Genomic DNA, 18,034 nt, shown 5'->3' on the forward strand with positions numbered 1-18,034 from the left:
ATAGCTACTCTCCGAATTCATAGCTCTGTCAGCTTCATCTGCTTTCCTATCTAAATATTCTCTCCAGTCATTCCTGGCTTTTGTTTTGACTCCTTTATCAATACTGGAATACATAGCATCCTCTACCTTGTAACTTTCATTACTTGAAAACTTTCAATAATCAATTGCTTTGATTCAAACTTTGCAAGTAACAATCTACTATTTACAACTATCCATTTCGTTAATATATCTTATGGTCTTATTGTCATCATCATTCTTACCCCTTCCCTTTTAACTCCATATTTTCTTCCTGAGTATATATATATATATATATATATATATATATTGCCTTGGTCTAAGATTTCTTTACCAACCCCCTTACAACGTGTTTCATTTAGGGCCAAGGTATCTAAACTATATTTCATAAATACATTCTCCATTTGGTGTAACTTCCCAATCTTATTCATGGTTCTAATATTCCAATTACCAATTTTCAATTTTTCTTTAGTACTTATAAACCGGGAAATTCTTAGCACTTCGTTACACCCTGGACTTGGACCATTCTGTTATATATATATATATATATATATATATATATATATATATATATATATAAATATATATATATATATATATTTATATATATATATATATATATATATATATGTCTGTGTATGAGTGTATTTATTAGTAATGTATACGTGTATATTGGGTATAATTGCAAGTTAGCGAAAAGAGCTTTTAGCACTTGATGGAGAATTGGTAGTACTACTCCACTCAGTGAATGTATTTGTGGTAGCTCAAGTCCAATTGCCATAATTCTCATATTATCTAAAGTTTTTGAACGTCTTTTGGCAACACGTCTTAATAGGTTTGCTGAAGGTAATCATCTATTCCTAGTTTGCAATTTGGTTTTCGTAAAAGCCTTGGAGCATGTGATGCCCTTCTTACAATCTCCAATGCTGCACAGAAATCCCTTGATTGTGGTCAGGAAGTTCGTGTAATTGGCCTTGATTTTAGTGCTGCCTTTGACCCTGTTAATCATGAGGCCCTTGTTTTCAAACTCACAGTTGTGAGTGGGTGGGTCGTTTCTTGCATCATTATTGAATTTTTAAACGGAGTCGATCACCCTATACGAATTTATTATGCAAAGTCGAAAAAATTCTTACAGCTTTTGTAGATAACGTAATCTTTTTCGGAAAATTTCAAAACTTTTGGATGATTTATTTCAATTCTATGGATGACACCCCCCCCCCCCAAAAAAAAAAAGATTAGATTAGATTTTAGTACTTTATTTTTAAAGCTATTACAATGAAACTTACTTAGAAAAGAAGAATATAATAAGGGCAAAGATCTCTAGTAACCATTTTTTCGATAATAGGAAAGAAAAGAAAATATATGAAAATTTTTTTTCAATAAAAAGTTAAACTCTAAACTCCTAAGCCCCAAATTTCATTTATTACAAATTTGTTTCCTTGTGAAAATGTGCTTTTATTCTTCTCTAAAATCATGTATTTATATTTAGAATTTGTTTTTAAATAAGAACGTTATATCCATTTGAATGAGAAAAAAAGTGAAACTGAGAAAAACAGCTTTAAAGGTAAAAGTTTGTTTTTTACACTCTCGGTTGATAAAGTTAGGCACTCATTGCGTGAAATGTATGAAAGGGGTAAAATACATAACTGAATGTTGATTCACATTATGAATTACTTTAAATCATGAAAAAAAAAAAATCCGCGAATAAAGGGTAAAACATGGAGTGCTAAACGACAACTCATATACATCAATGAGAGAGCACAGACCACAGACTGAACTTCAACTTGCTGAATATATGCTGACTTTGCTCAGTTTGCTGTGACAGTCCTGACGGAGATGTGAGGGCCAGACGTATGATATGAAAAATACATATAATTAAAAGGTAAATAAAGTGAATAATAACGAAAATAACTAACTTAAAGGACAGATAAAGATCAAATCTACAGGCCATACTGCCCTGACTTCGAAGAAGCGAGGAGGCAGTGTTTTTAGATTTGTAAATATCTCCATTGTTTTTCAAAAATTTGCTGTACAACTTGTCACTGTGATAGGAAGGATGCCAGAGATGACTTTGAGCAAAGTTTCTCATTTTCATTGATTTGAAAAGTATTCGTAAAAAAATCAGGCGATCGGTCCCCTTAAGTAATGGGTCGCAGAGTTGTTGTTGCTATGCACCACAGTGAGTATAGGAAAGTGATATCTGGTGTGCCTTAGGGTACTGTTCTTGGCCCATTGCTTTTCATACACTATACACATTGCATTTAGTTTGGCTTAGAAAACAAGCTTGTTGCATATGCAGATGATGCTACTCTCTTTGCATCAATTCCATCTCCTGGATGTAGATGTTGGGTTACTGAATCCCCTAACAGAGATTTAACTTAAATTAGTGCATGTTGCAAATTATGGAGTGTGGTGATTCCTAACAAAACTCAAAGTATGATTGTAAGTAGGTCAAGGACAGTGGCTCCTCAACATCCATATCTTAGCATTGATAATGTTTCTTTAACTTTGTATGACTTTGTGAAGAATTTTCTAAACAGTTTATAGGTAGACATTGTTATTGTTCGTGACGTCACGGCAGGGAAAATGTGAGTGATGATTCTTCCTTTAGTGAGTGTCTTGTGATAAAAATTTTTGTATTAATTATTTTACCTTAATTATTTAGGTACTTTAAATTTCTCTACTACAACTCAAGTCTGCTAGTCCAGGAGGTATGGTTGTCCACACACGTAAGCCCGACTTGCTAATTACCTTTTAGTTTCATTTTTTATTTTGTATACCAGATGTTTAGAGTTGGGATTATCTTCGTCCCATGGAGTTGCAAGATTTCTCCTTGTATTCTAAATAAGCATATTGCTTAAAACTCACAAACCACAAGTGTTTCAAGCCTGGCCTAAATTAGAGATTGCACCTCAAGACCACTGGCCTACGCATAGAGATGCGCTGTTGTTGAGTGAGGGAAGCCGGATGGGGCCGACCTGAACTCGACCTCTCAAAGTTATAGGCCACGGTGCTAAATGTTACTGCCAGGGTCAATCGTCCCTGTCAACTTCGTGCTCCCACTAGCCTGTCCTCTTGCACATTAACGGATCCAGATTCCACAAAGGACAAGGACAAGCAGATACTTTGAGCGGTCCCTTATTAAGGAGAAGTATCCGGTTCCGCAGAAACCTCTGATCAAGATTGGAGGCGAGTAGGAAGGGGACATTCATTCTGCTAAACAAGTGCAGTAGGCCTAGTGAGGTAAAACTGAAGACCGCCATTCTCTGGATAGAATATCTTGTGAGTTCAATTAATGACCATTCCCCCTTTAGATAAGTTTCTATTTGTCTCTTTAAGTTAAGATTAGGTAACTTTCTGCCATTACATTTTTTCGGGCTGCGTGCACGGAAATTAATGTACTTTTACTTTTTTTTTGTGTTGGTAATTGCTTGAGATCACTGACCACATGTTGGGACCTCACAGTAGCCTACCGCAAAAGTTATTTACCATAAGATCTTGATTTTATTTATTCCGTTTGAGGGTTAATCCTACGTGTTCAATCAGTTTATCAATTTCAATATTTTGTGTTGTAAATTATGGTTAATATTTCATATATTAATTTTGCCATTTGAATAAATCATTATTGAGTTACTCTGATTCTCTCCTTTACGGTAATAAATTAGTTAGAAAAGATTACAAACATTGGTATCTGTCGGGAATTTTCGAACTGGCCATTCGAAAGTCCCGCCATTTGACTTCACGAACGTCACGTCAAATGAGGAAAAGGCTGGGGGATCTCGCGGGCGAAAGACTGAGGTTTAATACATGACTTATCCTAAATCTTAACCACTTGGTGGGGAAGGAGCGAGTGTTATGGAAATTGACTGTTTATAATTCATCAATGATGAATCTAACGTAAAATTGAGGCAACATGACAAAAATGTCTTATGTATGTGTTTCGTGTCAAAGACTCTCTAAGTTATTGGATATGGACAAATTCTGGCCCTCAGCCGAAGCCTTAAGCCTTCCCTTGTATTTAAAGAAAAGCCTCAACTTTTTTACGATCCTGTAGTAAATGAAAAGGCATTGTCAAACCCCTTGCAAATAGATAAAGTAAGAATTCCCTCCACTTTGCTAAGGATACTTTAGTTAACGCGGGAAAACGAAGTTTTCTTCGAAGCTGCCGACCCTCATTCGCTCTCTTTGCTTCAACGTCCCCCGCGAAAGATAAGTTGTTTAAAAGTTAGTCTCCTCTCTCTACCTCGTGTTACCAGGTTGGTTGTAGTGTAAATTTGTGTGAAAGACATGTAGTTTTTTATATCGCAGTTTAATGTAGAGATCCTTGTGATTGGGGATCGGAATCCTGAGTTAAATTAGAATAGGGATATTTGGTGTGTGATTCGTTGTGAATTGAATTTGAATTGTCACTATTTTCAGTTTTTTTTTTAGTCTGGTGTGGACTTTGTGCTTGAAGAGCAAGTGTCACATTACCAAGAGTCAGCCTTTGTTTTTCATAAAGTCGTGTGAATGCTTAAGAATGTTGTTTGTCTTGTATCAGAGTTTATTTTTATAATAAAATTGTAAATTTTGTCACCGTATTTTAGTTAACTCCTGGAAGGTTTTAGGAATCTCGCCTCTTCAAGGCCTTGCGATCCACCCAGTACATCGGGCAGATTTAATAAACTGGTGAAAATCACAACAGAATCTTTAACCACATTACTGTATTTGAATTCTACCAATCTATAGTATAGTACGGGTCAGATGTTGAGAGTAACCCACTGTAGGTATAGGTAAGTTGGTATAAGCGAGCGTATGCTTCTTTAACTTAGTGCTTTAAAAGTGAATATCCCGATTTAACTTTACTTGTGTCTCAATAATTACTTAATGAAAGATTCCTGTCCAGCATCTCACTGGGGTCCCTGGGACAGAGCCAAAACAGAGCCTAAGAGCGTAGATGACCTTAGACCTGACAAAGCTAAAGTAGGCCATCAAATTACTTTTATTTCACATGTGGAGTTTTCAGGCCTCTGGACAGAGTACAATTCCCTTTTTGCATTTAGAGTGAAGGCTCATGAACTACGTCATCAAAGTTATTAGCAGGGTGTTTGTGCCTTGAGTGATAACGTTCATTTTCTTCCCCGCCTGATCTTTGCTAAACCGATGTAGAGAGACTTTCCCGGAACCTGTTCCCACTCAACAAATAATTAAAAACACATTTCTCCACAACTTTTAAAATTTTAGGGTGTGATTCTCGTCAGCAAATTTATTTTTGAGAAACATGTTATGTCTGTGTCTTCTTCAATTGCACAAAAAATTGCATTTTTGAGAAAGTCTTTTAAGATTTTTACTGATCAATCTATTCTGAAGAAATTTTTTAATTCTTTCATTTTACCATGTTTCGAGTATTGTTCTGTTTGGACTTCAGCTGCTGATTCTCATCTTAATTTGTTGTTCTATTAAATTTCTTATTCCTGATCTAGATATTAATCTGTGGCATCGTCGTTCAATTAGTGCATTATGCATGTTGCATAAGATTTTTTTTTATAATTCTGACCATGCTTTACATTCGGGTCATCCCGGACAGTTCCATCCTGTTCGTAATAGTAGGCATGTAGTTAATTCAAATATTCAGGCCTTCATCATCATGAGGCTCATTACTACATAGTATTCTAGAAGTTTTATTCAAGCTGTGACAAAATTGTGGAACGATCTTCCCAATCGGGTAGTTGAATCATTGAAACTTCAAAAGTTCAAACTCTCAGCAAATTTTTTTATGTTGAACAGGCTGACATAAGTCTTTTTATAGTTTATATATAAAATATTTGTTTTAATGTTGTTAATGTTTTTAAAATGCTTTAATTTTAATTGTTCATTACTTATATCGTATTTCATTTTCTTATTTCCGCTCCTCACCGAGATACTTTTCCCTGTTGGAGGCCATTGGCTTATATCATCTTGCTTTTATAACTAAGGTTGTAGCTTAGTTGAGGTTGATGGAAAGGCTGATTCCCATGGCTTTATTGGCTGTTTTTAAACAGTAAGTGAGCAAATTGTGAAAGTAATCGGGTGTGTGGAGATTTTTTTAAGTGTTGAGTGGGAACTTGTTGCTCCAGGAAAGCCTCTCTACGTCAGTTTCTAAAAGATCAACAGGGGAGGATAAGGAGCACTAACACTCAGGGCACAAACATCCTGTTAATAACTTTACTGACGTAGCTCACTAACCAACACTCTTAAATGCAAAAAAGGAAATTGTACTATGTCCAGAGGCCTGAGAACTCCACACGTGAAATAAAAGTAATTTAATGGCCTACTCTAGCTTCGTCAGGTCTAAGGTCATCTGCACTCTTAGGCTCTGTTTCGGCTCCGTCCCAGGGACCCCAGTGAGATGCTGGACAGGAATCTTACTTTAAGTAATAATTGAAACAATGGCCAAAATGGGAGCAGTGATGTAAAGTAAAGTTTAAAGATATGGATCTTTACCTTCGAAGCAGATAGATTATATAATAAGTCACTAACACACTTAAGACTTACTTAGGCTTACTCCCTTTGAAATATTGGGTATACTGTCCCATGATCAAATATTCATAATAGGCATACTGAAATAAATGAAGGAGTAAATATACGACGAGGTTTAATTAACCTAATCTTGATTTATTACATAAATTTACATTAAAGGAAATGAACATCTGAACAAAAAAGTAAAAGCATCAGAACAAAATGGAATGTAATAAAAAGAACTTTAAAATAAGAAAAAATGGTTGCTTAGACACGTGGTCTTCTGCAATGGTCAATAATTGAACTTGGGATGGACTCGTGGCCCGGTGACCCCGAGACTGCTAGTCTTGAAAGTAAATTTTATATAAAAAAAACTATACACACAATCCCACCAGACACAGCCCGAAACATGTAATAGCCAGTTAAACTGAATCAAGTTAAAATTAGTCAGCTAAAAATGGGGTAAATACTAAGTGGCCACGTATTAGTACCTGCATTCCTTGGAATACCGTCCTTGTCCTCGAATGGCTGTTGACCGTGGTTGCACACTTTGCACCCTTGACTGGCTCACCACTGCAATCCTCGCTTGTGGTAGTAGGAATTCCCAGGTTCGTCTCCTTCGCTATCTCCAACCGGCAGGACTCCTGCGTGAGTCGAGTTTTGGAGGGGGGGGGGGGGGGGGGCATTGAGCCAGAGGTGTAGATTCACTGACCAGGTAGGTCAGGCGGCCCCAACTGCTTGTAAACAAATCGGGCGAGGATAGGGTCAACAGGACTTACCTGGTTTCACCTTTCAAGACAGGTGACGGACGTTGAGCGCAGGGAACCCAGTGGAGGTGCCATCTTGGGACTTTAGGACAGGGCAATATATTGTTGTAAGGACAAGGAGTGCTTAGGAGGCAGGATTTTGCACAAAATACTTAGAAAAATCTTGCTGCTCTAAGGGAGTTTACATTTCAATAATCGTACCTATTCTATAATGATCAATTAGCAATGGGCATACATCTTAAAATTAACCAACCTTAATTGGTATTGGGAAATAAAAGCTGCTTTCAATTCAGCAGTATTAAGATAATATTCAAAACCAGTTTAATAATTTATCTCGACTCAAGTAGGTGAGGAAATAACCACCTTATGCCTGCTAAGGCTTTTGCTGTGCGTATCTACGCTGTGACGTCACGAGCATGGTTTACGCTATTGTCAACAAGTTTAGTTGATTTAAAATAGTTCTCCCTATGTTTTGGTAAAGAAAACTTAATGTAGGAGAGGACATTTAAGGGGTTACTACAGTATCAGTAGAGAGCCTAAATACAAAAGGAAGAAAAGCGTGAAGAAAAATTCTTCACAAGGTCTACAGTTTGTATGGTGACGGCCATCATCATCATCATCATCATCATCATCATCATCATCATCATCATAATAATAATAATAATAATAATAATAATAATAATAATAATAATAATAATAATAATAATAATAATAATAATAATAATAATTTTAATTTCCGTGTCATTATCATCATCCGTTACTACTTTTGACTGATAATTGCCTCAATTCTCAATGTTCTTTGGACTCATTACCATAATAGCGTAGAGCGCCATTAATGTTTTTTTAACAGTTACATGCTTTTGTCATTTATGCTCTATTTTTAATTATACCTTATTGCCATTTTTTATAAGTTACCTTTACAAGCACGAACCATTCTCTTGAATATGGCAATGTATGAATCACAGCTAACTAAAATATTTTCTGATGTGTGTGATTACAAGTATACTTATAAATGAATAGATATACAGATTAATATGGTATTCCTCAAGTTTTCCGCAATATTTGGAATAAATTAAGTAATTGAAGAGCTAGAATGATGATACTATGCACTTCACTTTTAATCCATGCAACCTGTCTTTGTTTACTGATGGAGGTAAGACTTGCTACCATGGAAACGTGAAGTTGCCAATCGGTTATTTATCCATGATTTTCTTGGGGTATTTGATTTAATTGAAATGAAAGGAGGTCGCTAAGGTAATTCGTTGTTGGGCAGCTATAAATACCACGAAGCTTTGGCTTGATAGATAATAGTTTTATTTAAATAACTCGCAAAAATTGGATGAAAATCATAATGCTGAAAACATTCTCCTGCTTGTTCAGTTTCTATGTATGTGAACTAAAAACAGTCTTTTGACAGTTTTCGTATCTTTGATAGGATGATTTTGTAAAATTATTTTGAATATACTTTTAATTCAAAAATGTAAAGTTTTAAATAGTTTAAAATTGTTTTTTTTTTCAGTATAATTTTATACTTCTCTAAATATATTTTATGGTACTCATTTGTGACTTTGGCTTAATAACGTTTCAGAACGCACCCCAGCTGATGACATTCCGCATGTCAATCTTTGAAAAGAGACTGAAGACCGCGACTATGTCTCGAGAATAGAACTTCAAGTATTGAAAGCAAAATGTTCATCTATCTAAGTAAAAAGGTGAGCTTTCTAGAATGCCATGATGATTAATTTGTGAGAATGAAGGATTCTTGAAGTGCCAAGTTAGATAAAAGCTTAGTTCTCCATATGCTGAAGGCTAGGGTATTATCATAACATTACATCTAGTACGGAAAGGAAATAGAAAAGTTACGAATAAAATCATAGATGAGAAGTATTAAATAAGATTTAGGATACATCACTGGTCCTGACATACATTCAGATGCTACACTCACTGTAGGGCCAACTAACCTTGTTATAGGCAAATACTTATCTTTATAAGCTTAGGGCTATTCTTAGCTTGAAACTAGGGTAAATATATGACACTTTAATTTTTAGCCAAATAAATGAACCATATATTTTTCCTACTCACTATCTTGTGTTCTATGCATTTCTGACCATGATTATTGGGGCAAACCACCCGTTCATGAGTTTTTGGACCTTATGTAAAGACAATTATGGGGGACCCCTGTGGGAAACCGTGTTTATTTGGGTGGAGAAATGTCATAAACGAGTGATTTGCAGCAATAATAATAGTTAGAATGCAAAATAAACCCAAGATAACCAGTTGGAAAAATAAATGGTTGAAAATAGGCCAAAATGTGATTATTTAACTTTTGAGATTTGTAAAAGGGTACAGAACCTAACAAACCCACCTAACCTAACCTAGTAGTTCCCAGGTCACCAAGCCGCCCGGACCCCCCTTCCCAGGTCACAACCGTTAACCGGACACCCCCTTCTCAGGTCACAACAGCTAGCCGGACACCCCCTTCCCAGGTCACAAACTAAAAGTAAGTCACAAATAAATCCTTAGATTATGATAAAGCAAATCACAAATAATCATTCCATTATGAAAAAGTAATTCACAACTAATTCCTTACCTTATGATTGACATCATCGCCTGTTTTGTTTTCTTGGCAATCATTACAAAAGCTTTGCGGTAGAAAGTGTGCTGTTATTTTTTAATTTCACGAGTCTCAATAGCTTTAGACTGAACGGAGAGTATTTCCATCATAATTAATTGCTGACATAAACGAAATTACACTACATTTCAAAATAGATTGATGTGCTTCCCTTAAGTGCACTCTTCGAGACATCTTTACGAGATGGTGGTTAACTTAAAACTGAAGGCAAAGGTGGGAAAAAATGGCTGTTGTAGAACAACATCCGGGAATTTATGAAGAAGTAATTCTAAATGCACAGAAAGCTCCGCAATCCATGGAAAAAAACGCATGCGCAGTAAGTCCCCTTCAGTCTCTCAAATGTAATCTATGGACTTTTAGTGAAAAACATACTTCACATTTTAATCGACCGATACGTAAGTTATTATGCCCCAGCCCCCATTAAACATATAGAGGAAAACAACAAACTAGCCAGCACTCGCCCATTTCTTATTGCGAATTTCATTTTCGCTAGCAATTAAACTATCATATATTAACTGAAACTAGTACTTGATGTCAGAGACGGACGAATCTTCATTTCGTAGTTGAGGTTGATGGAAAGCTGATTCCCATAGCTTTGTTGTCTTAGTTTTTAAACAGTAAGTGGACAAATTGTGAAAGTAATGGGTTGTACAGTTTGTATGGTGACGGCCATAACTCCCTTATTTTAAACCATATCACCCTATCGTTAAGAATACGGCAGTCCAAGGGGGGTCTTAGGGGGCGTTGGAGCCTTTGTATATCAGCGGCCAGTTCCTCACACGTTCATTAAAGATGGACATCAACTAACCTAAACTTAACCCCCAAACCTAACCTACAAGCTGTGTCCTTACCTACTTACTTAACGGCGGGCTAACACCCCCCTGAGACCCCCTTTCCACTGCCGTATTCCAAGTTAGACATAATAATACATACGGGTGGCCACTACCATACATACACCACGTATTACCCCCCCCCATAGCTACGTAGGTAAGGACACTGCTTGTAGGTTAGGTTAGGTTGGGAAATACAGTATTAAGTTAAGTGGTGTTCTTTGTAGACAGAAGGTCATGTCCGTCATTACACACAGGCTCCAAAATAACATAATTCTAATGTATACCTTCCAGAATGGGTATGTATATAGTACTTCCTAACCTGGTATGTATGCACTCCTAAACTGGTAGATACGAGAGTAAACTGGTATGTATACTCTCAGATTAACACCGTGTCAATTTGAGAGAGTACATAACAATGCCTGTTATGTATACAGGTACTTCAAGACTGGTATCCTGCTATACAAAAACTTAAATTTTTATTATTATTATTACTAGCTAATCTACAACCCTAGTTTGAAAAAGAGGATGCTTTTAGCCAAAAGGGAAAAATGGCCCTGTGAGGAAAGGAAATAAAACAGAAATAAATAAAATGCAAGAGAAGTGATGAAAAATTTTTTTGATATATTTTAAGAACAGTAGTAATATTGAAATAGGTCTTTCATATATAAACTATAATAAGAAGCTTACGTTAGCCTGTTCAATATAAAAACATTTGTTACAAGTTTGAATTTTTGAAGTTATTATTATTATCATTATTTCTGGGTCGACCTGTGACGCCCAGTGAAAAGGGTCCTTCTTATCTCTTTTCTGATATAAATACTTCCAAATATACCAGAGAAAGTTAAAGCATGGAATGCAGAGGTTACTACCCTCGCGTGAGCACCCTAAGGGCGTCGTGTATAAAGATAGGGCGTTTGAAAACCACTATTCACAGGTCATTTTCCATTTAGATCAGTCCTTCATCAAAAGGGGGGAGCCGCCACAACGGCACTAACCGAACTCACCTGATCCACTCAGCGACGCCCGCCTCGAGCGCCATCTACACATCCTTCTTTTGGACTCGTGTTTGACGATTACCCTGTTTTTGTGCTCTCGTGTTTTGGCTGTTTTTTGGAATTCTTCACCATGGCTGAAGCTCTCCTTACCCCTACACCAATGTTAAGTACCATAGATTGTTTTGACAGTATTTTTAGTACCGGGCAAGTTCATGTTAAGTAATAGGAAGTGTTTTAATGCGTTCGGCTTTATGCCTTCCTGAGGCCCACGCGGCCATTTTTGTTGTTTACGCTCAGTGCGTTTCAGTTTTGCTTGATTTGTTGCCCTTTTGGTACTTTTGTCATTCTAGGTTCCTTTTAATCTTATACTAAGATTATAGGCTGTATGCCACTTATGTTGAACCGATTTATTATTATTATTGTTGGTACTTTTTAGTCATTTACGAGTCCATTTCTTGTTATCGAAGAATAGCGTTCGGGGTTTTATTTCAGTTTAGTACCGCCACCTTGGTTGGCGTTTTTCGTTACGATTCGATATGTTTTTGACTTTTTTACCTCCCCCCTTTCGCTATTCTTTGTTACATTTCTTTTTTATTATTTTCATTCGGACAGATGTGTTTTATATATTGTTGAAGTTCGTGCTTTGTTAGATTGATCGTCGTAACCGCCGAGTGCGAGAGGCTGGAGTTCCCGTTTTCTTTACCATAGATTCGGGTTCTCCCTCTCTCTATCTCCCCCTTCTGGGAATTTCTTCGTCGTAGACGAGTTTGTTATTTTACAAGGTTACTTCGTTCTTTCTTGGCTATTGGTTTTGTTATTAGATCATCCTGTTCTTGTTAGAGTCTATTATAAGTTAGTTGGCCTGCCTTGCTCTGCCGCCTGTTCCCCCTCCCCCTAGTCCCACCCTCTTCCCGCTCCGGCCTGGGAGTTGGGTCAGGACATCCATCGGACTCAACCATGAGTTTCACTACTATGAGCTGGGAACGCTCGCTTACCTATTTATCTAGTGCGCCCCTTCGGCAGGGAATCCTACCCTCGTTGGCCCTCCTCACCTTGACTCCGGCTACGGCCCTTAGTTTCACACGACAGTCAGATATATCTCCCCCCTTTTTGTTTTACTCTCCGGTGGCAACCTTTCGGAGATCAAGTTATTGAATTATTCTGACTGTATCCCTTAGTTGGATTAAGGATCTAACTCCCCCCGCTGGGCCTCCGTCGCCCTACGGCGCTCTCCCATTCCAATATGCCATACTCTTATCAGTAATTACTTCGGAGCTCTGGCTCCTCTATATGCATATACTGTAGAGTATTCTCTCATATATTTATCATTGTAGTAATTACGGCGGAGCTCCGGCTCCTTATATTACACGACCCCATTTCTGCACATCAACTAGAATCTCCCTTAGCTTTACTTATTTTATTATTGTGTTAGTAAAGCCTCCGGGAGACTTTGTACTTATTTTACCTTTTTATTACAGAAAGGCGCTGCGCCGCCAAAGGCTGCTCTGCTACCTTTCTGGATCCGGTAGGCCATGACGTCTACCGGTCCCACGCCCACTGTGCGATCTCCTTTGTCCGGGAAGCTGGCCAGCCCTCTTACATGGTATGGTTCCTGGAGGCGTGCGCGCTCTGCTATGAGCTGTCCTCCATTCTCCTCAATGATGAGGTAAGTTTTCTCAATTTTATCATGCATGCTATATTTTGAGGCTCCGCTTTTATACAGTTTGTCGATGTAAGATTTCTCAGTTCTCATTCATGCTAATTTTTATATGGAGGCTCAGCTACTTATAGATATTCTCTTAATACTCTTGACATTCGTAGGAGTTTGCCGTCTGTCGTTCTAAGTTACTCCCCTTTTTCAGGCTGACGAAGATTCGCGCCGGACGGCCAAAACCAGCCTCTGGACTTGGGTGTCTGGTTTTGGGAGGAATGCCCCAACTGGTTGCCCTTACCTCCTCGATGCGGACATGGCCTCCCGGCTGTTTCCCGGTTCATCCTCTGCCGCGGTACCCTTGGAGCAAGCTGCTACCATCATTGAGGGTATCAGGGCGGCCCTTCCTGTAGAAGAGGAACACCAGCTCTCCGGCGACATCTCCACCCTCGACATCCACACCGAACCGATGGATGAGCAGGTTAGTGGTGCAGAGTTGGCAGAATCCTTTCTTTCCCCTACTCCTTCCTCTACTTCTTTCCTCGGCTTTGACAAGGCTCAGGCTTCTCCTTGGGAGGGTTCCATCTCGGTCCGTCCCAAGGTTAAGCCAATACGCAAAAACAAACCTAAAACCAGTACTTCAGCTTCGCCACAATCCGTATCTCCGGTCCCAGGACCTTCCTCAGCCCCTGACATCCCAATGCTGTCACGAACTCCTCCTCCTTCTAAAAGACAGAGGAGTAAGTCTGCAAAGTCCAAGGTTTCAGCCGTAGGTAGCTCCTCGGACTTCCACATAACCATGGAGTTGATTCAGGATATGATGGAGTCAAAGCTGCAGAGACACTCGGGGGTCATACCGGAGCTCAAGGCCATGGTGACTAGCCGCCTCCGTGCGGGATCTCAGCCTGCTCCGCCCCTAGTTCCTGATACCTCTAAGCTACTGCCTTTTATAAAAATAACCCTTGGCGGTTTGCGAGGCATGCTCCTTATTTGGAAGGCACGCTCACGCTAGAAGGCTTGGGGACCCGCCCTCTAGACGATCTGGAGTTCTACCCTCCAGATCTCCAGTTCCCCTTTAATGGCTTTGTTCGCCTGAAGGAACATGCCCTAATCCGGATGGATAAGGTCCCAAAGGAGACGGTAATATTCCCTAAAGAGCAAGCCCAAGCTGTCTGGGCCCTTACTCTCGCGGAATGGGGATGCGTCAACTCTAAGTTGACTCCCCACAAAGGAACGTACACCATTTTCATCACTCCTCAGTCCATCCCGTCTCCTCTTACTGACAAGATTGCTGAATTGACTATTCAGTCAGTTAAGGACGGCATCCCCATGCCGACCCTTAAAGAGACAGATCCCACCTCTCTCCTCGTCCAGGCACCTCGGCGCTCTGGCACGATGCTTCAGCTACATTTACGGTGGGTAAACTAGACCCGGACTGCGCATCCTCTCTCTTCTCGGAGAGACTCCCCAAGCTTCCGGACCACTTATTGAAAGTAGAGTTCGAGGCGAGAAACGGGCTGGCTAGGTCACTCAACTCTGTTGTATCCTCAGAGTTGATAGCTTCCCTCTACAGCGACGAACCTCTCTTTCGAGTGCAGGCAAAGAACCTCCTGCAGTCGTTCCAGTCGGACCTTCATGACTTCTGGACTGCGAGAACTAATTGTAGAAAACACGTTCTCGCCGAAGCCTCTATTAGGCATGAGCCTAATAGGCTCATCGCCGCCTCCTGCTGGGGTAAAACTCTGTTTCCTCAGGAAGAGGTTGATAAAGTACTTCACGACGCAGCGAGGGTTGACCAGAACCTTCAAGTTAGATGGGGCCTCTCGAATAAACGTAAATTTGAGAACATGCCTCGACAACCTTTTTCTAAGAAAAAGCAAAGGTCCTATGCCCCATACAAGACTAGTCGTGGCCAGCTTCACCATTCTGCAGGCCCTCACTCTACAACTCCCTCTGCGTCCAAATCCGCCCCTCCTCAACAGATTGTCTTCGTCCCGGCACCTCAGGGTACCCAACCAACTTCTGCGGCATCTTGGATGACTTCCCCTGCCTTCAATCAGGCTTACAAAACCTCAGGTTCCTTTCGAGGATACCCTAGAGGCGGCAATAGGGGTAGAAGTCAGTTCCGTCAGCGAGGCAGACCTAGAGCCAGAGGTTCCCGGGGAGGACGAGGGGCTAAGTTCAACCCCACGCAATGAAGTGAATCTGGTAAGGGGGAGATTGTACCAGTTTTGGGATCAGTGGACCTTCAGTCCTTGGGCCCACAGTATAGTCTCCAAAGGCCTGGGCTGGAAATGGGCACTAGGTTCCCCGCCTCCGATAGTGTCCTTCTTTCCAGAAGCCCACTCCCATCCTCGAAGAGTACACCAAGGACCTGTTGAAGAAGAAAGCCATAAAGAGGGTACGAACACTGAAATTTCAAGGCCGCCTGTTCACCGTTCCAAAAAAGAATTCGTCGGCGTTGAGAGTGGTCCTGGACCTGTCCAAACTGAATTCTTACATTCTTTGCGATAGGTTCCGCATGCTGACTATCTCTGAGGTATGGACCTTACTTCCCTGTGGGGCCGTCACCACCTCTATCGATCTTACAGACGCCTATTATCACGTCCCAGTAGCAAGAAACTTCTCTCCTTACCTCGGCTTCCGCCTAGGCAAGAAATCCTATGCGTTCAAAGTGATGCCCTTTGGCCTCAGCATCGCCCCCAGGATATTTACAAAGCTAGGGGAGACGGTGCTAGAACAGCTCAGGAGCCAGGGAATCATGGTGATAGCTTATCTGGACGACTGGCTCACCTGGGCACAGACGATTCAAGACTGCCACAAGGCTACAACCAAAGTGGTTCAGTTTCTGCACAAGATAGGATTTCAAGTCAACTTACAGAAATCTTGCCTCCAACCAGCAAGCAAATTAGAATGGTTAGGCATCCGCTGGGACCTCACAAGTCACGAACTGTCTCTTCCTCCCAAAAAAGTCAAAGAGATAGCTTTGAAGACAAGGCACTTCATCAGGAACAAACAGGTTTCAAGAAGAGCCTTTGAAAGAGTTCTAGGCTTACTCCAATTTGCTTCAGTGACAGACCTCTTATTGAAGGCCAAACTCAAAGACATCAACCGAGTTTGGAGAAAGAGAGTTACAACCCGATTACGAGACAAGATATCAAAGATCCCCTCAGTCTTAATACGAAGACTCCGGCCATGGTCAAAACCAGAGAACCTCTCCAAATTGGTCCCTCTGCAATTCCCTCCTCCACGGGTGACGATTCACACAGACGCGTCTCTCAGTGGTTGGGGGGGCTATTACAAACACCAGATGTTTCAGGGCTCTTGGTCCCCTGTGATGAAACAGTTCCACATCAACGTGTTAGAGGCCATGGCAGTATTACTGACCTTAACCCTTTTACCCCCAGGCTATTTGGAAATTTCCAACCCTTAACCCCCAGGGGGTTATTTTTTTCCCAGCACATTTTGCAGTATATTTTTTTTAAATTGCTCTAACAGCCTTAATTTTTGTCATAGAGAGGTCAGGTTGGTCTCATTCTCTTGGAAAATGCCTGAATTATCTCAAAAAATTATCGAAAATATGAAAAAGAAAAATTTTATAGCATTTTTTGCAAGGACGTACAGGTACGTCCATGGGGGTAAAGGGATGGCTTTTGTGAAACGTACCAGTACGTCCTTTGGGGGTAAAAGGGTTAAAACGACTATCCCCTCCACGCTCCACTCACATCAGGATAGTCTCCGACAGCACAGCAGTAGTTCACTGCATGAATAGAGGCGGATCAAAATCTCCCAATCTAAATCAAGTCCTGGTCATAATCTTTACCTTGGCAACCGAAAAGAACTGGTTCCTGTCAGCCACTCACCTAGCAGGAGTCCAGAACGTGATAGCGGACTCACTATCTAGGACAAAACCTCTAGAATCAGAATGGTCCCTAGACATGAATTCATTCCGGTGGATCTCCAGACTGGTTCCCGGTCTCCAGGTAGACTTGTTTGCGACGCAGCTCAACCACAAACTTCCCTGTTGCGTGGCCCCGAACCTGGACCCTCAGGCTTGTGCTATGGACGCATTAGCCCTGGATTGGAACCGTCGGAAGAAGATTTACCTATTCCCTCCGGTGAATCTGCTGATGAAAGTTTTACCCAAGCTACGCTCCTTCCACGGAGAGGTGGCTTTGGTAGCACCTCATTGGCCGAAAAGCAGCTGGTTTCCTCTCCTCCGGAAACTTCGCCCCCGGATCCCATTCCCCAAGCTGACCCAAGTGGTCCAAACACGGACTGTGTCAGATTCCTCAAGGATAGCGCAAACCCTAACTTTGTCGATTTCATGAAATTTGCAGCCTATAAGGACGCAAATATTGACCTGGAAAATGTCCTCTTTATCGAATCCGACAAGAGGGACTCCACACTTAGACAATATGATTCGGCTGTTAAGAAACTAGCAGAATTTCTAAAGAATTCAGAAGAAACTCGAATGACCCCGAACCTGGCCATTTCGTTCATTAGGTCCCTTTTTGACAAGGGCCTAGCAGCTAGTACTATAACCACGATCAAGTCAGCTTTGAAAAAGATCTTCTATGTGGGTTTCAATATTGACCTAGCGGATTCTTATTTTTCATCCATTCCAAAAGCCTGTGCTAGGCTCAGACCTTCTGTTCGTCCAC

General features: G+C 40.3%; 1 protein-coding gene across 1 annotated transcript in view; it reads left to right on the forward strand.

The window, feature by feature from the left end:
- Oseg4 (intraflagellar transport protein Oseg4) overlaps window positions 1–18,034 on the forward strand; it is an 821,277-nt gene that overhangs the window by 31,404 nt on the left and 771,839 nt on the right. Inside the window, 1 exon segment of the mRNA XM_068388427.1 lies at window positions 8,848–8,971. Coding sequence (XP_068244528.1) covers window positions 8,948–8,971 — 24 coding nt within the window. The 5' untranslated portion in view covers window positions 8,848–8,947.

This window comes from Palaemon carinicauda, chromosome 1 (assembly GCF_036898095.1).
Source record: "Palaemon carinicauda isolate YSFRI2023 chromosome 1, ASM3689809v2, whole genome shotgun sequence".
Lineage (NCBI taxonomy): Eukaryota > Metazoa > Arthropoda > Malacostraca > Decapoda > Palaemonidae > Palaemon > Palaemon carinicauda.